This window comes from Asterias amurensis, chromosome 2 (genome assembly GCF_032118995.1).
Source record: "Asterias amurensis chromosome 2, ASM3211899v1".
Lineage (NCBI taxonomy): Eukaryota > Metazoa > Echinodermata > Asteroidea > Forcipulatida > Asteriidae > Asterias > Asterias amurensis.
In genome coordinates, this window is record NC_092649.1 from 24,119,939 (window position 1) to 24,146,280 (window position 26,342).

The 26,342-nt window shown below is 38.8% G+C and overlaps 1 protein-coding gene across 4 annotated transcripts in view; it reads left to right on the forward strand.

Annotated features, from left to right (window-relative positions):
- Window positions 1–26,342, forward strand: part of LOC139954298 (ERC protein 2-like) — a 100,582-nt gene that overhangs the window by 42,104 nt on the left and 32,136 nt on the right. For all 4 annotated transcript variants that reach the window (XM_071954031.1, XM_071954034.1, XM_071954033.1 and 1 more), the window contains 5 exons: window positions 1,828–2,006; window positions 6,899–7,034; window positions 7,869–8,000; window positions 9,093–9,253; window positions 19,314–19,458. In XM_071954031.1, the coding sequence (XP_071810132.1) occupies window positions 1,828–2,006; window positions 6,899–7,034; window positions 7,869–8,000; window positions 9,093–9,253; window positions 19,314–19,458 (753 nt within the window). The remainder of the gene's footprint in view (window positions 1–1,827; window positions 2,007–6,898; window positions 7,035–7,868; window positions 8,001–9,092; window positions 9,254–19,313; window positions 19,459–26,342) is intronic.

A 26,342-nucleotide genomic window follows, 5' to 3' on the forward strand; every position in this document is an offset into this window, starting at 1 on the left:
CACTACGATAAATTTTCATGAGAATAAGAAGGGAATACATTCATTTATCCAAACTGTAGCATTTTCCTTTTTGTAGTTGTAGTGTTACTACTAACGTCAACTCAGTGCCTTATTAGCAACTTGTAATAATTAACACAAAATGACCTTCAATCTTAAATGGCTTTTAAGCACGTTAAGCAGAAGAATTAATTCAACACGACAGAAAATGTAAATTTTTGCTTAACAGGGATCATGTTTACCTTTGTTAAACAAATACTTTTGGGGAAGACATATCTCAACAGAAAATCCAAATTACAAATTGCTTCCAACAATTGTAAGTAAATTTCATTTGTGTTTATTCATACACCGATGCGTGTTTTGCTGCTTAAATGTTGCTTCATACTGTACTGCCTCTAGCAGTCTCGGTGGTCTGGTGGTACAAGTCATCTGCTCTAGATAGGCAAAAGCCTTAGGTTCGAATCCCACCTGAGTAACAGAGGTGGGGGGGGGGGGGGTACCGAGTATACAGTGCTTAACACAGATCAAGAGCCCTGATGCAAATTTTAAGTTGTGCAGTACTGAGGTGAGGTAATGTTCATGTTTACGGACTAATAATTGTTCTCCCCTGCTCCAAGGTTTTGCCTTTTTAGCACACCCAGTAACCCTGTTAGTTAGAACTCAAAATGTGACCAGTTTACATGTGTATGTTCTAGAAAACAGTTAATATTGTTGATTAATCGTTTACTAATACATTGACTAACAGCCATGACAGCTTTAACATTTTGTGATGACAAAATTTCTCCGACAGCACTTATAAGGCATGCATTATCTGTAAGAACATTCAAAGGTGCGGGACAGTACAAGTTTGAATGCCTCGAGATTCTGACCAATCAGAGGGTTCTTCCGTCCAATTTGTTTGGACTAATTTACTACAGGGTGTGTACAAACCGTTGAACAATGGTCCCAAGTCTTTGATCGTAGGCAAATGACGGAGGTTTATTACAAGAGGGTGCTGTTTCAGCCAATAAAGCTACAGACGACCAAAAGCCACAATCACAGACTTGGATTCAAGTCTAATATCGTCCTGACTTATACATGTACAATATAATAAACACCCTTCCTGTGTAGTGTAGAGTTCATTGCTGCATTACAATAATCATTCATTGTTTACTCCTTTAATTTCAAAACAAACATACCCAACAAAAAACTTACATGTAGTTTGGCAAATACAGATTAAAAGCAGTAATCGATGAGTTAGTTGTTAACTGGATGGGATCAAGCCAAATGATCAGAAGTGATATCCTACAGTACACTACTTGATTGCGTGGGTTTTCCCTGAAATGTCCTCCCACATCATAAATTGAAATTTCTTCAGTGTCTCTAATAGTAATAATATTGTATTGAGATTATAATATCCAGATCAAGAAAATTTGAATTTCTTCATTGTCCTCTCTCATCTTGTTTTGCTCTAATAATATTAAATTGAGAATATAGTATCCAGATTCGGAAAAGATTTGCTTTTCCTTGAGAAGTTGTGATGTATAAAAGACACAAGACTCTCTACCACACCATACATGTACTACACGTAGGTCTGATGAGAAGTTTCTCATGATGAAAAATAGTTCAATCCAAGATAAATTGAGTAGAGACAGCTGCATTTATGATTCTCTAGGTTTGGCGATCATGATGAAGTTGTCATCACAAAAGTCTTTGAGTACTGTGCAAGTCATCTCCAGAAACCAATAGCTGAGAAAGCATCGTCAGGGTAGATACATTTCTAATTGAAACTGATGTTGCGTGTTGTCTTGAGTTTTTCTCTCTCTGTTTGTCTTGGTTTTCTGTGTGTAGCTGAGAGAAGACAGGGAGGAGATGGAGAGGCAATCTGCCAAGACGCAGGAGGACACCACCACGAGACACCGAGAGGAGATTGATAAGACGCAGAATGAGGTGGACCGCCTCCTGGAGATCATGAAGGAGATGGAAGGAGAGAAGAACGATAAAGATAAGAGAGTTACTGAACTTGAAACGTAAGTCACCTCATTGGACAACGGGCAAATTTGGTTTTTAGTGTCCATCTACATGATCTAACACCCCTTTCAGACAGGCGTGCTGAACCAAATAGATAAGGAGTGACTCTTTGTCGACCCAATTAGATTTGGTTTTAGGCCAAATTAACATAAAATTTACACTGGCTTGGCTCATGACAAGATTGCTGTCTGAAACCAAGACACTCAAGAGTCGTTTCGAATGACTGCAACAGTCAATGTTTCGACTTCTAGCCCTTCCAGTTGCACCTCACTGTTTCAGACGTCAATAAGCACCAGTCTAACTCAAAGCTTCAATGTTTCTGATCAGCAAAGTGAGGGTTTGAGTCCTGCTCATGGCACTTTTGTCCTTGAACAAGATACTTTACCCTTTTTGCTTTGTCCTTTGGATGGGACATTATAAGCCATACATTTGAAAGAACCCAGGTAAAAGGACCCAGAAAATTCATGGAAGAGTTGGGGTCAACCCATAGAGTTATACATATGCACTAGAGGGCGCACTGGTGATGCTGCTTGCACAAACGCGACGAGACCTCAAGGAGACACGTGTGCCATTCTGCACGCGCGTTGAATATGAAGTACACGTTGGAATTTGTGTTCATTGACACTGACGCGTTGCTGTTTTGTCAACTTACAAAATGGCCGCACAAACACACGCTGACGCAATGCTGTTTTTTCAACTTAGAAAATGGCCACCTGCGCGCATGCCGGGTCGCGCATGTAGGCCAGTGCGCCCTCTAGTTCTTATATATAACTCTATGGGTCAACCCCGGTGTTTCTGGTTCACATTGCAAGCACCTTTAATAACAGGTTTCCTCAGGCTTGTGAGCTACAGTGATTAAGTTCACTTACTTGTTTGAGGCTTCCTTGGTTTACCAGAAACAAATAATAATAGAAATATTAACAATAATAACAATAAGAGAGGTTTGTGGTACCAACATGTGAATATCTCTGTTTGAGTAGTATTGGTTCTGAAAAGAACTGTGCCCAATTTCATGGCTCTGCTTACCTTAAGCACAGAATCGGCGCTTACGGAAGCAGGGAATTCTGTGCTTACGGCAAGCGTATTTCACGGGTTAGCGGCAAATTTGGGCTTCTGCGAGTGCGTACTTCATGTTACTAGGCATTCTACGCTTATTTATTTAATTAATTTTTTTTTATTTTAAATCTTTAGACTAAATAAATAAATAAAATAAACAAGCATAGAATGCCTAGGGCTAGCGCAGAAATTCGGCGCTTGCACGTAAGCGGGGAATCGCGATCGTAAGCGCAGAATTAGGCGGTAAGCAGAGCCATGAAATTGGGCCCTGATGGTTAGAACCAACACTACTCAAAAGAAATATTCACATTATTGGCCTTTTTGAGGTACAGTGTATGGTAGACACTGTATAGGAGTGCACCGTTTGGTTTGGGCGTCTACAGACAATTTTACCCAAACCATAGTGAGGCAATGCATGGTAAATCACCATCATACATCTGTGATCTCATGTAGCCATGTATGTACCAGCACGTGATCATATACGTTCAGCTGCTGACAAGTTTCATCTTGTGGAACAGGCTGGAAATAACTCATGAGGATCATGTTGTTTCCAGGTAGCTGCAGGGAAGGTGTGGAACGGTCTACCACATTCCATCAGAGCCATCCAGACAATAAACACTTTCAAATCAACCCTGAAGACCCATCTTTTTCAACAACATTTCAGTAACATTCACTAGACATTTGGAATTTTTTCTTGTTGTCTGCACTGCTGGAGAACAACCAAGGGGGAATATTTTTTATTAGAGCAAGCGCCATGAGCACTTTTTTGTGGATACCGGCGCTATAGAAGATGTCATTATTATTATTATTGTGTGTCTGCCATACCTCAACATGGCTTATGGTGTTACTGCAAACCTCTCTTAGTTGTGCTTCAACCATGCAAAGTTTCATATCCTACTTAATAATAATTCTAATCTCTAACCTTCTTTGTACCTAACTCACATCATAGTGTAATCAGAAGGCATTGTCCGGGGTGAGTTTGTGTAGTAATGTAAAAAACAACAAAATTATTGTCACTCGTTTATTTTTTAAAAATAAATTATTTTGTCCCTCTCTTCGATTTGAATTATTTTAAACTCAAAAAACAAATATTTGTAGAAAGCACTTTAAGGTCATCCATGTTTCAATTGCAATAAGAGTTTTATTTTTATATTTTTTTTTAATTTTCTCGGTTTGTTGTTTGAATTGGTTTTAAAATATTATGACCACTGGTCTTTGGAGCCAATCCCCATTTGATCAAGTCCAAAGTTATAAATCCTGAAATTTGTACAGGTTAAAGAAAGAAACAAAAAAAAACAAATAGTAATTTACAAAAAAATTGTTTTGGGTTAAACAAAGAAAAATTACTAGAGCGGAATTTGAACTGACGTGACCTCTAGAAGTCGTTGTTTCAATTCCCCTATAGTCGATATTTCTTTGTTCAACCCCAAACCAGTTAAAAAAAATACATGTTACATGTTTGTCCAAATTTGTTTACAACAATTTCATTGAAGTGGCATGCTTGTGTGAACTTCTGTCACTGAGTACAATTGATATGTTATTATTTTTTATTCCAGGACAGTCTTGTGTTACATTTTTCCACTCTTCAGTGTATTCCCAGTGTGCGAACGTAATTTCTGATTTACATTTTGGGTGAAACGATTGTATCCATTATAATATTTGCAAGTTCATCTTGCAGTAATTTCTTTGCTATGTGTATGCATCTGCAAATTTGTTGCTTGTAAGATATGGAGCAAGTTCTTTGCTTGTAAGACATGGAGCAAGTTGGAGTGCGTACATTTAGTCCACCAGTGGTCGACCACAGACTAGCAACGCACATGTGCAGTGACGTACTCACCCGAACGACTTGTTTGGTAGTCTAGTCAACCTTCCACCTCTTTTCGCTAAAGTGTCACTGGTTCCCCTTTGCGCTTAACACATGTTAGAATGGAACATGCTGTTGGGACCAGTGAAGAAACCATGGGCTCGAGGCTGGTTCCAAATGGTCGACCACAGCAGTCAACCAATGGTCGACCAGCCTGGGTTCGAGTCAAAATGGTCAACCTTTAGTTAACCATTGTGCACACTTGAACTTGCTCATGGATGTATATTTACCGGCAAATTAGCCACTACTGGATGTACTGACCTCCTTGAAGTGCATGAGTTATGCAGGTCAATTGTTTGCCTGATTATAGTGCATTGGTTCACCGTGCTAGTTCAAGGCACTGGACACTATTGGTAATTACTCAAAATAGTTGTTAGCATAAAAACTTACTTGTTAACAATCAATTGTGAGAAACGGCTCCTTCTGAAGTAACGTAGTTTTCGAGAAAAAGTAGTTTTCTACTTGAACATTTGAAATTCTTTTCGACCTCAGAATTAGATTTTGTGGTCTCCAAATCAAGCATCTGAAAGCAAACAACTTTGTGTGACAAGGGTGTTTTTTCGTCCATTATTATCTCGCAACTTCGACGACCAATTCAGTTCAAAATTTCACAGGTTTGTTGATTCGTGCATATATGTTGAGATACACCAAGTGAGAAGACTGGTCTTTGACAATTACCGATAGTGTCCAGTGTCGTTAACAATGTTTGTAACTTTTGTTTGCACGTACATGTACATATGTGTACTTTTAACCATTAACACTAATAACACATACATGTAGAATGTATCAGTCATGTACATGTACAATTAAGTTATGTTTGTGTGTGTAAGTGGAATGTATGCTTGTGCACAAATTTCTCATGCAACATGTACTTAAATAGATTTATTCTTATCATCTGGCGTTGGTTGGCCTGTTGATACTTTGAGACTGTTACTTTGATACTACATTTTAATATTATTATTTGTTTTATACAATTATTATTATATTACTATTATTTTATGCTTATCTTATGGCTTTGGATTAGGCTTATATGCTTCCATTTTGGATGTTGAGAGCACACAGCTTCAAAGTGAATGATAAAGCCAGTGCCATAACTGGAACCACAGTTCTGGTTAGAGCTTTTGATACATCAGAGGAGTTGCTTTGGATTTAATTTATAACTAGAGTTTTATCTTTACACAGACACATCCTAAACATGTTCCCTTGAAAGTTATTTATTTATTTGATTGCAGACCTTGAACTTGCGCTGTTGAATGGCTTCAGTAATTTTCATCCGTAGGGGGCACTTTTATGATGAAAATGTAAATTTGTATTGGAACTTTGCAAAGGGCAACTTACATTGTAGCAAAAGCACAGGGCACCACAGCAATTGATGTTGGTGCCGTGGGTTGTTTTATGGCTGTAATTGTAAATAGGGGAATAAAAGGGTAGCGACAAGTTCTTAAACGGCTGTTTAAAACGGGCAGAGTCGTTGCCGTGTGATGGCACGGCCACGACACTGCAAGGTTTTAAACTGCAGTTTACGAACGAGTCACTACTCTTATTCCCGTTCATAAATGCCTTTTTGGTTAAAAGGCGTAATAAAGTAAGAAACTCTGTCAAACTTATCCGTTCTCTGACGACCTTGAGCTCTGTACGTACGTGTGTTGCACGTTTTTAGATATGCATTCGAGATTGTTTTTGGATATGCATTTGTGCGCGTATAGTCTTGGTGCAAGACGTTTTAAGTTTCCCTTTCACACACAGTGCGGCCAACTCACCAACAGCGCCCGCATCGCCCGTAACGAGAAACGTCGTACATCAAGACTCATGTGTCGTTTCCGAAAACGACCAGTTGTATACAGCTCCAGCTGGTTATTATCAACCGTTTAAACACCCCATGGGACGCGCTCTCCACCAATAGGAATAGCGAAACTGTCTGAGGTATTTATGAATAGTGAATTAATCAGTATCTTATTTTTGCTTCTGTAGACAATTGAAGGATGCTACCAAGAGGCTGACAGGTGTCAAGAGAGATCAGCAACTACAGAAGAGGAAGAATGCTCAACTCCTTGAGGAGGCAAGAAGACGTGAAGGAGAACTCAGTACAGATACTTCACAACTCCAGGTATAGACTTGTTTCAAGTAGACTGGTCCACTGTCTTTATCCGCAATGTTGTGGTTTTATAAAACCAGTGATTTCATTGGATACCATAATTTAATTGGATAAACATGTAGTGATAAGCTTTCAATACCCTGTGTTTTGTTTATTGTCGGAATAGTGAGATTGCCAACATAAGAGCTAGATACATGTAGCTCAGTTGGTAGAGTGCTAGAACGTTCATCTGATGGTGTCAGGTTTAAGTCCTGCTCATTGTCAATTCTTCTCTGTTCAGCCCCCAAGTTATTCAAGTATCAATCTTAAAGGCACTGGACACCTTTGGTAATTGTCAAAGACCAGCCGTCGATTTCACAAAACTCTTCCTAACTTAAGAGTAATCTTAGGACTTGGGATGAGTCCCAACCCTGCACTGTAGCATGCAGACCTTAAGATTAATCCTAAGTTAGGCAAATTACTCGTCTTAACTCAAGATAAGACGAGTCCTAACTCTTTGTGAAATCGACGGCAGTATTCTCACTAGGTGATCTTAACAAGATACATTAAAAAAACAAATCTGTGAAAGTTTGGACTCATCAGTTGGTCATCGAAGTTGTCAGAGAACAATGAAAGATAAAAACATCCTTGTTAGAAAAAAATATTGTGCTTTCAGATGCCTAAAAAGTATTTTAATATTTGAGTGAGAAATTATCTCTTTCTCAAAAAACTATGAGATGTTTTATACTATAAACAGTTCTCCGTTGCTCATGACCAAGTAAGTTTTCACTTCACGCTAATAATGATTTTGAGTTATTACCAATAGTGTCCAGTGCCTTTAAACCATTTTTCCTGTGTACTTTGCAGTCCTTTGTGAAGCAGAGGGATGACAGGATAGAGGAATTAGAGGAAGCTTTGAAAGAGAGTGTTAGCATCACAGCGGATAGGGAGATGGTTCTAGCTCAACAGACTCAGACAATCACTAATCTACAGAGACAGGTGCGTTCAGATTTTGTAGTTGTTTGATATTTATTTATTTATTCTAGTTGTAAAGCAGAGGACTCTCACAATGTTGGAAGTGTCGTGGCCGAGCGGTTAAGAACACTGAAGTCAAACTCTGGTGTATCTGATCAGCAGAGTGTGGGTTCGAATCCCCAGCCGTGATACTTGTGTCTTTGTGAGACTTGACTGTTGCCTCATCCTGCGGATGGGAAGTAAAGCTGTTGGTCCCATGTGTTGTGTAAAGCATGTAAAAGAACCCAGTGCACTTATCGAAAAAAGAAGGGGTTTGCCCCGGTGCTCCTGGCTGTGGCTGCTGAATGCGCAGTAGCACCTTGTAAACCATTACATGGTGCTAAGGATTAGGTCTTATAATTGTCAAAATCTTCATCCAACTCACCTTGCAGTAAAAATAATTGGCGCTTTGTAAACTAACACAGTTTGAAGATAACGATGGTAGAAAGCTTCCCTTAAAATATTACTTGCTGAGGTGCTGTAGTTGTTGAGAAATAAGTGAAACAAGTTATGAAAATAGTTTTCGTCCGAGTCAGACGAAAATTATTTTAGCATTTAAAACCTATTTTCGAGACATTGTTTTACTCATTTCTTGAAAACTACAGCACCTCAGCAAAGGGAAGTCTTCATTACCATTATCATCAATCTCTTTAAGTTTAATGTAAATCTGTGGACATTATGTTTTGTGTTACAAAAAGAACCCCAATCTTTTATGGGTTTTAAAAAAAGGAAACAAAAAGATTTCTAGGTTTAAATATTTTTGGGTGGATAAGAGCATCGAACTCAAGCTCTGATGCTTCTGTTCAGCAGAGTGTGGGTTCGAATTGCGGTCGTGTGACTTGTGTCCCTGAGCAAGACACCAGATGGTTCTTGTGATTGGTTAAGTCGAGTAGCGCATATTGCGCACAGGCTGTATACTACCCAGGGAGCTGAGATGGTTTAAGGAATGATTTAAGGCCAAGTGACCAGGGGTAATAATGTCGGAAGCGCTTTGAGACGCCCCTTGGGCATTAAAAGCGCTATATAAAAACGGGTTACTATTATTATTATTGTTATTATTATATTTAATCCTGATAGATCGACAGTCTGAAGAGGGAATTGGAGCAAGTGAAGAAGCAGCTTTCCACTGCAAGTAATAAGCTGTCTACAACCACCACCGTACTCCGTGATAAAGAAGCCAAGTTGAGTGCCTTGCAGATGGAGAGAAGGAAGACACTGGAAGAAGCAATGGAAATGAAGTAAGAGCATTTTAATTTTTTAAATAATGGAATAAAGGGGTCGCGACGAATTCTTAAACTGGCATTTAAAACCGGCAGGGTCGTGGCAGGCGATGACCCTGCAAGGTTTTAAACCGCAGTTTAAGAACGAGTCACTCTTCTGTTGTTCCCATTCATAAATGCCTTTTTGGTTAAAAGGCAGAATAAAGTAAGAAATTCTGTAAAACTTATCCATTTTTCGACGTCCTTTGCTCTGTACAAGTGTTGCATATTTATGACTGAGACAGTTTTCAGATATGCATTCGTGCGCATAGTATGCATCTAAATGTATCCGACAACAACCGGTTATAAACAGCTCCAGCTGGTCCATTTCGGCAGTTAAAACACACCAACGTGACGCGCTCTCCACCAATAGGAATAGCGACACTGTCTGAGGTATTTATAAATAGCACTTTTGACACCCGAAGGGCATCTCAAAGCGATTCCGACATTAGTTCCCCTGGTCACTTGGCCATTAAATTAATTTGTTAAACCATCTCAGCTCTCTGGGGAGTATACAGCCTATGCTGCCGAACATGTAGCGCACTAAGCTAAATCAATCACAAGAACCATCTCTGCCCTCCCAGGTTCCCATTTACACATGGGTGGAGAGAAGCAATAATTGTTTTAACTTGCTCAGGGACACATGTTTCACGGCCGGGACTTGAACCCCCACTCCGCCAATCCGAAACACCAGAGCTTGATGTGGAAGTGTCGTGGCCGAGCGGTTAAGAGCACCGAATTCAAACTCTGGTGTTTCTAATCAGCAGAGTGTGGGTTCGAATCCCCAGCAATGACACTTGTGTCCTTAAGCAAGACACATAACCATTGCTTCGTAAAGGCGTTGGTCCCATGTGTTGTTTAATGCATGTAAAAGAACCCTGTGCACTTATCGAAAAGAGAAGGGATTCGCCCTGGTGTTCCTGGCTGTGGCTGCTGTATGCTCCGTAGCACCTTGTAAACCATTATAAGGTGCTACAGAATTGGGTCTCAGAATTCATCACTTCAATAAAGTATCTTTCTGGAAAGTTTGTATATACTCAGCGCCTTGAGTATCTTGTTTGGTAGATACGTGTGCTACATGTATATACATGTAAGACACTTTGTATATTATTATATTATTATGATGATGCGGCGCTAGTAATAATAATAATAATAATAATAATAATGAACAATTTTTGTAGAGCGCATATCACAATCACAGAGAAGTCCCTATGCGCTACATCCGTAGCTGTATGCCTACATGGCCTTACCCAACAGAGAGTGTGTTCATCCACTTTTGGACACATGTTGTCCCCACTATGCCCTACTTCAGATGTTTTTCACTGGTTCCTTGTTCTTGCTGTTACATTACCCTGCTCAAAATGCTTGGCTCGATTTCACCAAGCACTGAGGGTCATCTTAAGATGAGTTGTCAGTATCGCCATAGTGATTTGTATTGTGACATCACACTTTACAAAGCAACAACGTTTGATTTGCAGTTAAGATCAATCTTAGCTCTTTGTAAAATCCGCCCCTGGTGTGGCAAACTGACGTATTATCTTTGTTGTCCTTTTAGTGTCTTTAATACCCAGTTCCACATTTCAGGGAATACCCTTTTGAGAGGTCAGAAATGATACCGAAAAAAATACTTCTACACCTTATAGAATTGTGATGACAGAGTTTCTGTTGATCTTATATAGCGCCCCCTGTAGGCCAAGTTAAGTTAGCTACTGTTTAAGTATAGGCTTTTGTATGCAATCTAACTACACTTCGAGCAAAGCTTTGAAATAGCAAAGGAAAAATCTAAAGTAAACAATATTAGTTCTGTTTGCTCCCACTATTTACTCCCAAAATTGAAAAGTCTAAACAAATGTGCTCAAGGAAAATAAATAAATAAACAGTTGAGGAAATTATTGAATAAATACAACCTTATTTGTTTATTGTGTTTTCAATGAAAGACTTTGGGGACAGGAGGCTGACAAGTTAAATCCATTGTTCTAAAAGTTAGCATGCTCAGAACAATGGAATTTTACCTAGTAAGTCTTCTGCCACCGAGAGTTCAAAAGTCTCCCATTCTTGAGCTAAACAACTTTGACACTTGAAAAACTCGTCAACTTGTCAGAATGGGTCTCACTTTGTTGAAACTCAAACAAATAGACTTGACACTTGCACAAGTATACCATGCGTGTTACCCAGCCAGAAACCATTGCACCCGCTATGCCGTTATGGATGTGTTGTTCTGTCGTGACTGGAGTCTACATGTTTTGACCCTTTCTGGTAATCCCAAGACATTCATCACGGTAGATGAGATTAGTCTCGGGATTTGTTTCTTTCTTTTTTATTCTCAAGGCCCTGGAAATCGGGGTCATTCTGGCAAGGGCTGATGGTGGTTAGTCGGTATTAGCAGCAAGCACGTACATATACATATACTGTAACATAGAACACAGAGCTGGAATTTGACTCCAGACTGCTGGCCCAAGGCCAGTGTTTTTTGCATCTGGCCAGTAAACTTACAGTTTATGTACATGTACATGTATGACTGTACTTGTACGGCAATCTTGTGTTTTTGAGTATTATACTTCACTGCATTTTAAATTAAAAGACAGTGGACACTATATTGGTAATTACTCAAAATGATTATTTGGTAACGATTAATGAGGAGAGGTTGATAGTATAAAACATTGTGAGAAACGGCTCCCTCTGAAGTGACATAGTTTTGAGAAAGAAGTAATTTTCCCCGAATTTGATTTTGAGACCTTAGATTTAGAATTTGGGGTCTCAAAATCAAGCATCTGAAAGCACGCAACTTCGTGTGACAAGGTGTTTTTTCTTTCATTATTGTCTTGCAACTTCGACAACCAATTGAGCTCAAATTTTCACAGGTGTGTTCTGGGTCTTTAACTGCTAATGTCTTTCAATCATGTTGAGTATTGGAAGTATTAACAATAAGACAATTGAGATCAATCTTTTCTTGGTGCGTGTTGCAGAAACAGCAAAAATTTGCAACTGTGTACGTATGTAGATAGGTTTTTCTCATTTTGATTCCGGTCTTGCAACAATATCTCTGGTCCAGTAAAAGTAATGAGCTGCAAACCCTGCAGTCTTGTGGACTTTCCCTTCAATTTGAGCACTGGAACATGTGTCACTGTCTAACAGTTTCTTGTTTTAAATTGTTGATCCATACCACATGGGCGTATGGAAATCAACTTGTTACAGTTGCACTGCTTCCTCACGTTGTGTTATCGGCAGTTTTACTGATTTGGTTTGTCATAATGAAATGGAAACACATGAAATGAAATGACTGTCATTCACTGAAGCATTATGCAAAAAGACCCACCGTATCTTAATTCAATCAACTTTTACATAAAACCCCAATGTGTGTTTTGTTTTCTTTATTTTTGCATTTTTGCAGGACCATGTACACATTGTATTTTATTTGTGAATGGTTGCCGGTTAGTATTTACTAAGCAAAAATATTTGTAAGCTTAAACCTATTGCTTAACTATCAAATTGGGCAATGGTCTGAGCAGGCCTGTATGCTTCATTTTTGAAAGGGCAAGGGCACCAAGGCATTTTCTCCTTGGTAAAGGGCAACCCATGAGGAAATTGTAAATTACTACTGGAGCATTTCAAGGGTACCAAGGCAATGACCAGTGGGCATGGAGGCAATCGCCTTCGTTGCCTCCGTGGGGCATGGAGGCAATTGCCTTAGTTGCCTCTGTGAAGTATCAGGCTTGCTATGGTACGTACATGTATGTTGGTTTGCAGGTTTGACCGATTCTGTATTCACACATTTGTGTACAATTGAAAACCTTTTTTTTTATACCAATGGTCTGCCTTCTCTTTAATCCCTCGTAATCTAGACGGGATGAAAGCGCATTAATGTAAATCTTGGTTCTCTAATGTTGACGTTGTTAAAAAGAACAAAATTCTTACATAAACCATTTCTCGGAAATACAAATGGTACATGCAGTCCTGATGAAATATGGAGCTGTCAGTTTAGGCTAAGCCAACTCGTTACTCATACTGAGTGAGACCCTTGTGTTTTCAATGATCCGCATTTTACAGTACACTGGTCTGTGGTTGTACCACCAGAATGCTCCTTTAATCCTTTGCTAAGCTTTAAAGGTGCAGAAGAGGTTGATAAATCTCCCTGAGTGGCAGATTCTGACATACTGTATGAATTATACATCTTCACCTGTTAAAGGCAAACCTGTGCGTCTTGATTTTTGTTTATTTAAAATTTCATGGAAAATGAGATTTCTCTTTAAAAAATTTCATCAGTTTATTCAATTAGGTTTTGTCGTCAAGGTATTTTGATCTTCATATCAGTTTTTTGTTTCACGTTTGTCACAAAAAATCATCCTATGTAGCTTCTGTATGTGCCTTGACTGTGTGTGTACAAAAACACATCAACACAAATGTATAGATGTATAACAAACATGACAAAAGTATAAATTCCGACAGCTTTTTCACTCATTGTAATTCTTGCCGTGAGCAAGTTTCTTTCTCTCCTCTGATCTTGCCTGTCTCGAGAGGATAGTAAATTCCATCCGTCAGCTTCTCTCTTGTTTTGTTTTGGGGTGTTTTTTTTCTTCTACTTTGAATAGATTCTGTACCTGGTATGCAAATAATATGTCTCCACCGAAAGGGATTGGAAGAGATGCTTCAAAAACAACAATTTTATTATTATTTTTATTATCAGGGCCTAATTTAATGGCTCTGCTTACCATAAGCAAAGACTCAGCACTTGTGGAAACCAGGAATTCTGCGTATTCCACAGGTTAGCAGGAAATTTTGGCTTTTTCATGCTCCTTCGCTGCGCTCATACGCATGAACCAGACAGTTTCAATTTTATTGTAGGACACACAACAAAACACACTTGGAAAACGTAACTTTGTTTCAGAATTTAATAAATCATGGAAGCGGGCCGTTGTTAGACTGCAGGTTACTAGGCAGTCTTTGCTAACACAGCTAGCGCAGAAATTTGGCTCTTGCTTTGCAAGCAGAAAATGGTGATGTGAACGAAGAATTTGGGGTAAAGCAGAGCCATTAAATTGGGCCTGGTTGGCTTCATTTATATTTTTTAATCGCAGGCAGATAGTACAGTATTAATGAGAGGAACAGGAGAAAGAACAATGCCTTATGCGAAGACTGCCAAACGCGGTGAACGCAACTTGAATAGTTGCCGTTTTTACAGGGCAAAGATTTTCAATATCTTGCAATTTTGGTTAAGAAATGAAATGAAATTTGTAGCCAAACTTTATAAGAATTTATAGAGGATTTTTTTGTCTAGATGTAAAAAAAACCTGGGTCTGATTTCATAGAAAACTTTCACTAAGCAAAACTGAGCAGGATACCAGTAACAAATGATGTGTTAAAAGGTATTTTGGTCGTTAACCTTATTCTGGTTAGCATAAAATTATTGTGCTTGGCTACTCTGTATGTGGATTTGAGCAGCTCTTTAAAATTTCCCTCCTCGCCCCCCATTATGGACAAACACTTTCATATGTGAATGAATTGATAGTATTATGACAGCTTACTGCCAAGACCCAACTCACCAGAGGGCGGAAGTTGACATGATGGATTGTTGAGATCCATCACCTGGCGCTGAGTGCCTCTTAATTTATCAATCATGATAATAATTTGTGTTATTTTGAAATGTACTTTTGAAAGACGGATTTATCTCATGTGTCTTCTGAAAAATAGGCAGAAATTGAGTAAAAGTAAAAATAAAGCATAAGTAGTAGTCCTGCCTGATTTTCTACCTTATGCCCATAGTTGAAAAACCTGACAGTTATTTTCAGATCTGAGAAGTCTCCCGAATACCGAAAAATCTACTTCATGGTTGTAGAATATAAAGACTAGTTTTCAAAAGACCATAATCTATCTAGCAAGGAAATTTAGTAGTTTGGTGATTTCTTTTTTAATAAAGACACTGGACACTATTGGTAATTGTCAAAGACCAGTCTTCCCACTTGGTGTATCTCAACATGCATAAAATATCAAACCTGTGAAAATTTGAGCTTGAGTGGTCGTCGGAGTTGCGAGATAACTATGAAAGAAGAAAAAACACCCTTGTCACACGAAGTTGTGTGCTGTCAGATGCTTGATTTCGAGACCTCAAATTCTAAATTTGAGGTCTCAAAATCAAATTTGTGGAAAATTACTTCTTTCTTGAAAACTACTTCACTTGAGAGGGAGCCGTTTCTCACAATGTTTTATACTATCAACCTCTCCCCATTGCTCATTACCAAGTAAAGTTTTATGCTGAAATTTTTTTTAGTGTCCACTGCCTTTAACTGATGAAACATTGCATAACTGTTGGATTGAACCAGTATTGGGGTTGAGTTCTGAATTGAATGGATTCATAGAGGATTATGATATAAATCATGCATTTTAACTTACAATTTTTCATTTGTATTTTTTCTTTCAATTATAAATCAGGTGGTTTTTCTGGAGAGCTTAAATTTTCATTGTTTCTTTCCCTAAAGCATTGTACATGTTTTCTAAGCAATTTTGTAAACACAGAAAAACTTGCTTACCACGGTTATTTGCTAAGCAAAAACAACCAGGATGCCAGTAGCAAGTAACACCACGTGACATTCTGGTTGGTAACACGTTTCTGCTAAGCAAGATGCTTCTTAAGCTAAAAGCTTAGCAATATTTTCTGCCTAAACAGCTCTATGGAATTTGGAGTCAGTTAAGTAATATTTTCTGCTGAAGCGGCAATTTGAAATAACGATGTTGAACTTGTCCAAGGATTCACATGGGAATATCAGACAAGATTGCTAGTCAAAGAATCCACCACGATGCTTGAGATCTACTCTCTTGAGTGCAGGGACCCACAGTAGGCTCTGGGAGTCTTGACAGTACCCTAATGCCTGCAGTGTTTGTATAGCTGTTCCGTTTGTTGTCTTAGAAAATCTAGAGAGGGAAAGGTGGTGGTGGATGGGGGGGGGGGGGGTATTCTTCTGAAATATCTTGTTATACAGTAGATATTAGTATGCAAGTGCACTCTACCTGTTCATACTTCAGTCTGATAGCATGAGGACAACATCATGGAGAAGTAAAATACCAGGCAATATTATAATAATAATAATAATGATTGTGGCTTCTTACATAGTGCCATGTTTGTCACCCACTCACTGACTCTGAGATTATGTAAAAGAAGACTACCCAGCAGTTTCTTGGGCTCACCACTATTCTAGAACATTTTGCAATGTATTTGTAGTTTTGTGGCTAACTAATTTTAGAAACGAAGTTCTGGCACATTCGATTCTGTATGTTACTTAAAGTCAAGTAATGAAATCAAATTTCTAGAACATTTGCAATGCATTTTTAAATTTGTGGAATACTTATTTTAGAAATGAAACTTGGGAACTTTCTTCTGAAGTATCTTGCTTATATAGAAGATACATACATTAGTATACAAGTGCACTGGACATGTTCGTACCTCAGTCTCAGAGTAAGTGGATGGAATCATTCGGAAGTATAGTCAAATACACTAGGGCAGATATAAGGCAGACTGCTACAGCAGTTTCTTGTGTTCATCACTTTTCTTGTTAATATAGAAATAATGTTGAAATGTAAAAGTCAAGTAATGCCTCAGTCCGGGTACAGTATGTGGATGGAATTATTTACAAGTAAATACATGTACAAGGCAATTATGGTACAGTATACTCACTAGACTTGACTCAAGTCCCAATCCCGTGCCATCCCCAGAAAACTACTGTTTTGTGATGCTCTGCATTCCCAAACCTGTTCCGCATGCGGAACAGGGACTTGATTATGTCGCAGTCGCCTGGTATGTAAATGTATTCACTTATGAATATGTAACATTGTTACGTGATACGTTTTGACCAATCAAACGCACCCAAAAAGAAGACTAGTTCATTTGTCACTTGTGGGTTAAGTACTTAGTTGATGATTGAAACGTCTTCTACTGTGATGTCACAGAGTATAATGAATATTTTACCGGCAGGGCAGCGCTTCCACGCTCCCATTGGTTTTGTACATCTCCCCATTTGGGGAGATTTTCCAATAACAATGTGCAGAGTAAGAAACGACCTCGTCAAGTCCCATTCTCGGGACCACATTTTGACGGCGAGCGCGCACTGTACTGTGTATGCTACGTGTTGTGTTATAGTAAGTTGAGGTAATAGCTTAGGGACCTCTCAAACGAGAATGGGACTTGAATCAAGTCTATATACTCACTGGAGATAGTGTCGAGGCAGACTACTAAAGCATTTTTTGTTGTGCTCAATTTTGAAAGATTCTATTTGTCATAGCGTAGTAAAACCAAAAATATGAATGTTAAAAAAAAAAACTGCAGTTTAGTTTTTGGAGATACTCATTTTAGAATTGAAACTCAGCAAGTTTTGTTCAGGATAGTTTTCGCCACAGGAGTCGCAGGTTACGAGAAGTGCAATTTTTTTTTTTTTGGAGGGGGGGGGGGGATATTTGTTTTTTACCAATGATGTCAAACTTTAAAGAAGGGCCTTAGGCATCAATTTGATAATCTGTTTGAGTTGTGCAAATCATTCTCCTCAAGTATTCCCCTTAGTTTGAGTTGTGCAAATCTTTCTCCTCAAATATTTCCCTTAGTTTGAGTTGTGCAAATCATTCTCCTCAAAAATTTCCCTTAGTTTGAGTTGTGCAAATCATTCTACTCAAATATTTCCCTTAGTTTGAGTTGTACAGATCATTTTCCTAAAATATTTCCCTTAGTTTGAGTTGTGCAAATCATTCTCCTAAAATATTTCCCTTAGTTTGAGTTGTACAGATCATTTTCCTAAAATATTTCCCTTAGTTTGAGTTGTGCAAATCATTCTCTTCAAATATTTCCCTTAGTTTGAGTTGTGCAAATCATTCTCCTCAAATATTCCCCTTAGTTTGAGTTGTGCAAATCATTCTCCTCAAATATTTCCCTTAGTTTGAGTTGTGCAAATCATTCTCCTCAAATATTTCCCTTAGTTTGAGTTGTGCAAATCATTCTCCTCAAATATTCCCCCATAGTTTGAGTTGTGCAAATCGTTCTCCGCAAATATTTCCCTTTCAAGTACATTTCAATGGTAGTCATTCCCCTTTTCCCTTTAAATTCTTACTTAGATTATATTAATTTGAGGAAAATGAATATGACATCTGTTATTTTGACAAGAGGTTTGAGATCTTATAGTTGGGGGTAGCAGTTGTCAGTATTTGGTTAACAGTCGGATGAAAACATAGTCTGGCTAGGCTCGAATGAAACCCTGAGTGCTGGGAATCTGGCTGGTGTAAAAATGTAGAATGCCAGTGCGAGAGGGCAAGGTACTTTATGCTGTCTGCCGTGGGTCTAAGGTCTATTTCCCTATTGACAGGTGCAACACACACTCGCCTGGGGATATGAAAATAGTGTGAATTAATGCTCACCATGGAGAGAAAAAGGGTGACAATCTTTGAAAAACAAAAAAAACAGGATGTTTATTACATTGTTGTTTCATTTGAAAGCCATTGTTTACCAGGGGAATACTTTGGCAACCTAGAATTATCTTAGGTGTGGTACTTTTCGTAGTACATGTAGATACATGTATTTTTTTTAGGTGTTTGGAGCAATGTGGCTCAGCTTGTTTTTGTATTTGCTTTTCTTTAATGAAATTTTATGAAATTGTGGTGTTTGTTCTTCATTGTAGAAGTGCATTGCACTTTAATTCACAACCCCAAAACAAGCCAGCCGCAAGACCATGGATATGTGTTCTGAGTGTTTCAAAACACTGGAGACTATTGGTAAATACTCAAAGTAATTGTTCGCATAGAAACTTACTTGGTAGCGAGCAATGGAGGGCTGAATTGATAGCATAAAACATTGGGTGAAAAAGCTCCCTCTGAAGTAACATAGTTTTTGAGCAAGGGGTAGATTCTCACTCAAATAATAAAAGACTTCATGCCTAAAGCCTTTTATTAGGCATCTGAAAGCACCCTAATTGGTGCAACAAGGGTTATTATGAAATAAATATTAAATAATTTTAGAGTTAATGCATTCATTTATTCCTTTTTGTGATTTGTTTTCATCTCATCTCAGACAAGAAGCAATAACTGCAGCGATTGGAGAGAAGGATGCTCATATAGCTCTCCTGGAGCTCAACCGTAAGAACCCTAAAGCCTGCGAGGAACTCAAGGGTCTTAAGAAAGAGAAAGACGCCCTCGTACAACAACTCAAAGATGAGGTAAGTCTTGCTAGCTGGCACACGAGGGCGGTGTTCGGGTAGACTGGTCCCCTGTCCTTATCTGCAAGGATACAGACAGGTAATGGTTTTACAGAACCAGCGATATCATTGGATACAGTGTACATGTATTACAGTACATTGTACATCCATTAAATGTTTTTTTATATGTAAATGTGTATGTAGAAATTGACTGCAAAATGAATGCGATGTCAGTGGTACATGTACATCTGGTTATACATTGTACATGTATATTTGTGTTCCAACCTTACACAGTTCTTGGGTTGATACTGACGAACATTTAGCAGTTACTTCTCCTTGGTTTTTTTAATATCAAGTAATAAACCACAAGGGAAACTGACTGAGTAAATTTTTAATTAATTGGGTTTGAGCCAACGACGTTCAGATTAATGTACCGGTGCTCTACCAATGTCACACAAGTTTCTGGCATTGCAGAAAGTTGCAACAGGCCTTGATTTTGTGTTCTTGAAAGGGCACAGTAATTTTCCTCCGGTAAGAGGCGCATGAGGAAAATTTTAAATTGTGTTGACATTTTGCAAAGGGCACCACAGCTAAAGTAAAGGGCACCACGGTAATTGACTTGGGTGCAGTGGGTAAAGCCCGGTGTTATACTTTCTGCCAATGTGAATGCGATGCGAATAATTCGCAACAGTTGAGTTGCGCTCAACTCTCTTGCAAATATGGCAGCGAAAACAGAGTTGTGACGTCAAATTCAAGTCAATTTTGCATCGTATTCGCATTTGCAGGAAGTATGAACCGAGATTTACTTGTTGCAGTATGTGAGATGCAACAGTTGAGTTGTGCTCAACTCTCTTGTAAGTATGGCAGCGAAAACAGAGAAGTTCCGACGTCAAATTCACGTCAAATTTGCATCGCATTCGCATTTGCAGGAAGTATGAACCGGGATTTACTTGTTGCAGTATATGAGATGCAGCATCTTTGGTCTGTTTCTTTGTGACGAGTAGAATATAAAACAACTTGAGTCACCACATGCCTTCGGAATCGGAAGGGCCGATCAAGATAAACTTGTAAACAAAAGGCTTAGGACAGGGTAATGATTTATTATTATTGTTTCATTCTACTCTGGAAGTATGCGGTCAAAAGAGGATACACCAAGTGCAGGTGAATGAACACATGTACCACCTTGGACTCTTTAAAGGGGGGGGTATAGCATTTTAAGGAAACGATAACGATTTGCCTTCTAACGTGTCTAAGGAATGTGGACTTAATAGAGAAAGGGATTTAAATAGTACTCAATCTGAGAACTGCTTTGATGCAGAAATCTTTCTCAAATGGGGGACTTTGATACGCTAGGTGGCAGCAGACTAACCAGGTAAATGTCCATTGTTTACATAGTTCTGAGCATGCGCACATTACCGAGAACTATGGGTACTGGTAAGTCTGCTGCCACCTAGCGCCCAAAAAGTCTCCCATTTGTGTATCCCAATTACTGATTGTTCTTTTTGCGTGGACATGACCGTCCCAGATTTTCAGCGATATCTAAAATAAGCGACCACCTTTTGAAATGAAATGTTTACAGGTTAGTTTTATTGTATACACTGTAGATCAATTAAACCAATTGAACGGTTCCAAAAAAACATAGACATTCTTCACCTTTAATAATTGCACTTCTAAATTGACCAAACTTTATACTCGTAAATTCAATCTTCAATGTTGTTTGGTATGCCATCTCCTTCTCTGTATACGCTGAAGCCCAGAAGTGTCATTACGTGGTCTGGTGACCATCATTCATGTGGGACCTTTACCTTGGATTGCACCCCACAGGAAATGGGGGTACTGTCTATTTTGGATTGTGAGACCATGGGGTACATGTATTTCTCAATGGGATAATGTTGGGGTTGTTATTTAAGAAGTTAGTACATGAAAACGTATGGGTTGAGTTCAATAGTAAGTAGGATCATTAATAATAATAATAATTAGAGATTTAAAATGTTTTTTTCCCAAAAATGATCAACCGTGCATTACATTTACAACAAGAAGTATTCAAAATATTAGATAAAAAATATCAACAAATAACATATAAGAAATTCACATACTATTGCATTTACGTAAAAGCAAGATTACTAAGAAAATTCGTCACTTTTTGCATAAAAATATTGACGGAGTGAGAGTGTTGAATGTAAGATGGCAGTTCATTCCATAGTTTTGGGGCAGCCAATGAAAAAGGATTTGTCGCCCAATGTTTGTAACATTTTGGTCATGGGAAAAGATAAACACAACTCATAAGCCTTTTTAGGTATTGCGGACTTGATAGGAGTGTACAGTTGGGTTTTGGGTGTATACACACAAATCTACCCAAACCTTATAGTGCTGTGTTCGCCATATCTCAAAAAGGCTGATTTGAATGTACATTATGATGAGGACACGCCTGGCTGAGTTCATGCATGTTGGCCTGCTACCTTTGAAACTTGTTCAGAGTTAGCTGCAGTAAGTCAAACATAGCCTAAGTCAGCTTGATCATGATTCAAATCCATTGTCCATCCCAAACTTTACCATGTTCATCCAGTCCTAGTGGGACTCATTTCTAAGGTCAAGAGGTCACCCAACACTGACCTGCACTTTCAGGCCCTCTCTGACCAGACCACTTGACCCTCTGGGTCACCTGGTTGGTTTCTGTCTCTATACATTAGGCTGATGAGTTGTTGGTACTGCTACTTGCCCCAAATACCTTGGTTTTTACGGGAATGATTGAAGTTTCAGGGAGTGGGATGTGACACGCTGTATTAGGGGCACAGTTGGGCTTTGGGAGATGTTTTCTTGAACTTGTGGAATGAGGATTTGGACAGGATAATTCCCAACAATTCAGTATTGTGTGTTTGGTTTCTCTGCTGTTTAGTTTGATAGGATTGTACTGATAACTCTTTCAGCACCCCTTGTTGCGTTTTGAACAATGTGTGAACCTAAAATACATGTAAACAGCTTTCTGAGGTTTTTCAAAATTGTGAAAGATAGAATAATTTGCCATAATAATAATATCGAAGTCTTATATAGCGCACGTATCTACCTAACAAGGTACTCAAGGCGCTGAGTATATACAAACTTTCAGAAAGATAGGTATTACAGCGATGAATTCTGAGACCCAATTATTAAGCACCTTATAAGGGTTTACAAGGTGCTACGGCGCATACAGCAGCCACAACCAGGAACACCAGTGCGAACCCCTTCTTTTTTCGATAAGTGCACTGGGTTCTTTTACATGTGTTACACAACACACGGGACCAACGGCTTTACGTCCCGTCTGAAGGGCGATAGAATAGTCTTTCTCACCGACTAAAATGGATCTTGCTTATTTGTGTTGCTCAGGTACATGTACATCCCCCGAAGTCAATACTTTTTCTTGAGTGATAATGAATAGCAAACTTACATGTATCCCCCATGTGGCTGCCGGTGCTGCACACTCCTAAGGAGTTAAGACTGTTTCAGGAATGCTTGAGGCAAATGAACAGGGGTTGTAGAATATGCCTTTTATTGCGTGTATTTATTGCATGTATGTACTTATCATGGTTATGGAGGAAGGCCATGGTTGGACACCATCTTGATCAAGCAAGTTTTGAGATGGAGTTGATAGGGTTTAAAGAATGCTGTAGGCCTGACAATCAAGGCTAATGGAGTTGTAGAACATGCATTATAACATTTACAGTGTAAATTCCTGTTGTTACATAATAAATGGAGGAAGACCATGGTTGGACACTGTCTTGATCAGTTGATAAACAAACAAGTTTTGAGAAGGAGTTGCAGTTGAGACGACTTTCTGGAATGCTTGAGGCTCGATCATCAGGACAAATGAGGAGGTGTAGAATATATACCTCATTACATACATACATACATGTTTTGTACAGTGTAATTGTTACATAATAAATGGAGGAAGGCCATTGTTGGACACTGTCTTGATTGCCTCGTTCATTGGTTGCCAGTACCAGAGCGTATTCAGTTCAAAATTTTACTTTTAACATGGAAAGTACTACTTCATGGATTAGCACCAGGCTATCTCAATGAACTTATTTCACATTACATTCCTCAACGCAGCCTCAGATCATCAAACAAGTGTCTTCTTGTGACACCGAGGACACACACCTCTTATGGTAATAGGGCTTTTTCATCTGCAGCACCAACCCTCTGGAATACTCTACCAATAGTCATTCGCACAGCTTCTTCATTTGACACATTTAAATTGCAACTAAAAACCTATTTGTTTCCTAAGTCACAATAATTAGGCACTCTTTTGATTCTTTTCTTTGTATAAACTTTTTTGTTTCGGTTTCTTCTTCCTCTCCAGCGCCTCGGATTAGTTTTCTAGATAGATGGCGCTTTCTAAATGCTTATTATTATTATTATTAATAAAGCTTGAGAGTCTAGTCTTCCCCTCCTCCCTCCCTTTATCTCCCTCTCACCCACTGTGTCTGAGTGTGGGTCCACCTGACATCAATCAATGACATGCTGTGTCTATGATTTCACCTACCGCTAGCCTCTGTTATCATAAGTTACACTCACGCTAGGAGCAATTTGCCATTCGGGGAAGCAGAGCAAATCCCATAAACGCAGTGTGAAAAAGAAGCTTGTTTCAATGTCCCAAGCAAAGTGAACGAGAAATTATTAAGTTGTCCAGAGGTCAACCATGATTACTGTTTTTTGGAGATATTTTGTTGGGAAATTCCATCAATTTTGACTTTGATCTGAAAGTTTATGGTTTGATGAAAGGAAAACAAAAATAAAATGAGTTAACTGTGAAAATAGTGCCCTAAAGCATCTGAAGGACAGAGATAATGTTGGCAAAAAAGTTGTGCTGTAAAAGCTCTGCAGTGACTCTTTGAAGTTGTGACCCAACCCTTTATGAAAGAAAACGTTATTTATAACCGTTCATGTTGCTCAGAAATTATGCTTTGTAAGTTTGGTTGAACTGTGTTCAACAGTAAAAAGAAATCTTGCAAAGACTAAAAGTTGTTCCCCTGTCTTTTTCTCCAATGAAAGAGACAGTCAGTCTTAAGCCCTGCTCATACCTCCTTTTGACACCACAAAATTCGCAACAAATAATTTGCAAGAGCTGGCTGCCTTGCAAAACATTCAAAGGAAATACAGAGCTATTATGTCAAAAATTCCTTTGCACAAATCATTTACTTACAGGAAGTATTTAACTGGGCATGTACAGTGTATGAATGAAATAATTATAGGCATGCATGTATTTGTTGAAGAGATATATGACCTGACTTCAGTTTGTTCTCCCATTGCTTGGATATTTTTTTAGCAACTTCTCCATTGGTTTTTTACATGAAAGTGAAGCAAGGACTTCCTTGCTCTGTCAAAACATGGGTCCTTTTTTTTTTAAGTCCTTGGTTTCAACAAGTAGATGTTCATGTAGACTAAAGCCCTACACGCTCTTATTATTTTGAGGTTTGTGTAAACTGGTGTGTTCATCTTCAATCACTCTCCTTGTACCACGCGGTGTATGACACCATCCAAAAGGATACATGCAGAGTTGATTCCTAAATCATAAATGCCAGTTTATTTCATTTTGAGGCGAGTATACACAAAAATGCTCAACCCTGAGTTCACTCGGTGACCCCTCTTGACCCTTAACCCCACCTTCCACTTGAGAAGAAAAACATTTTTTTTTACATGGTATACACAAGGTCTTACCTGTCATTGAAAAATGCATGGTGCTCAAGAATTGTAAAGGGCAAAGGCAAATTCAGCTAAGTAAAGATAAATCCTGCTTAGCAGAAACCACAAGTCAAGATGGCCTAAGTTTTACATCATTTGTCAATGGCACCCCACCATAAGATGTTTAGTAAGCATTATATTTTGGACTTATCTGGTTTTTTTTTAAATTGAGCTGAGGATCATTTTATATAGAGCTGCTAATAACATTTTCTGAGGAGGGGATAGTTCTGCCTAATATCTGTGACTTTTCACCTGTCTAAAATGCTTACCTGCAAGGTGTGGAGCTACATTTGAAGTTTGAGACCTATTCCCTTTATAGCACCGTGTAATGGTTTACAAGGTGATGTGGTGCAATATGCTCCCAATCAAACCAGGAACACCGGGGTAAACCTCTCCTCTTTACAATAAGTGCACTGGGTTCTTTTACGTACATTACCAACACACGGACCCACAAATTTACGTCCCATCCTAAGGACGCAGCAATAATGGTTTAAGTGGCTTGCTTAAGGACACAAGTGCCACAACCAGCACTCGAACCCACACTCTGCTGATCAGATTCACAAGTGCGGTGCTCTTATCCGCTCGGCCAACAGTGACAGAAGACTTATTTTAAAAATTGGGTCAACTCCCAGGAACAGACCATGGAGACCAGGTTCATGGCCCCAATGACATTCCAGCTCCACTTTTGCTAATACCACACAGCTGATTTGCATGAAGAGCTTTTAATACCACTACTTTATTTCCAAGATACACTGAGCTGTCCGCCCCCTTTCCCACCATTAGACAACCCGCCCCTCCTCCTTCAAATATCACGCTGGTTATTTATAGCTCCTCAAATAACTTGCATATAATGTTCAATCCCTGGCTAGGTTTCTGTCTATTCTCCCTCGATCTGGTTTTCTCTCCTGTGTAATATGGATCACTACTGGGGAGCAGACTGGGGGATCTAGATTATTACTTTTCTTTTTCTCTCTCGTTGCAAGTTCTTAAAGGAACACAATGACTTGGATCGGACGAGTTGGTCTATAACAAGCGTTTGAAACCGTTTTTTTATAAAATGCATGGTTTGAAAGATGTTTTAAAAGTAGAATACAATGATCCACACAAGTGTGCTTCGAAATTGCATGGTTTTCCTTTTGCTGTGCGAACTAACACGGTCGGCCATTTATGGGAGTCAAAAATTTGAC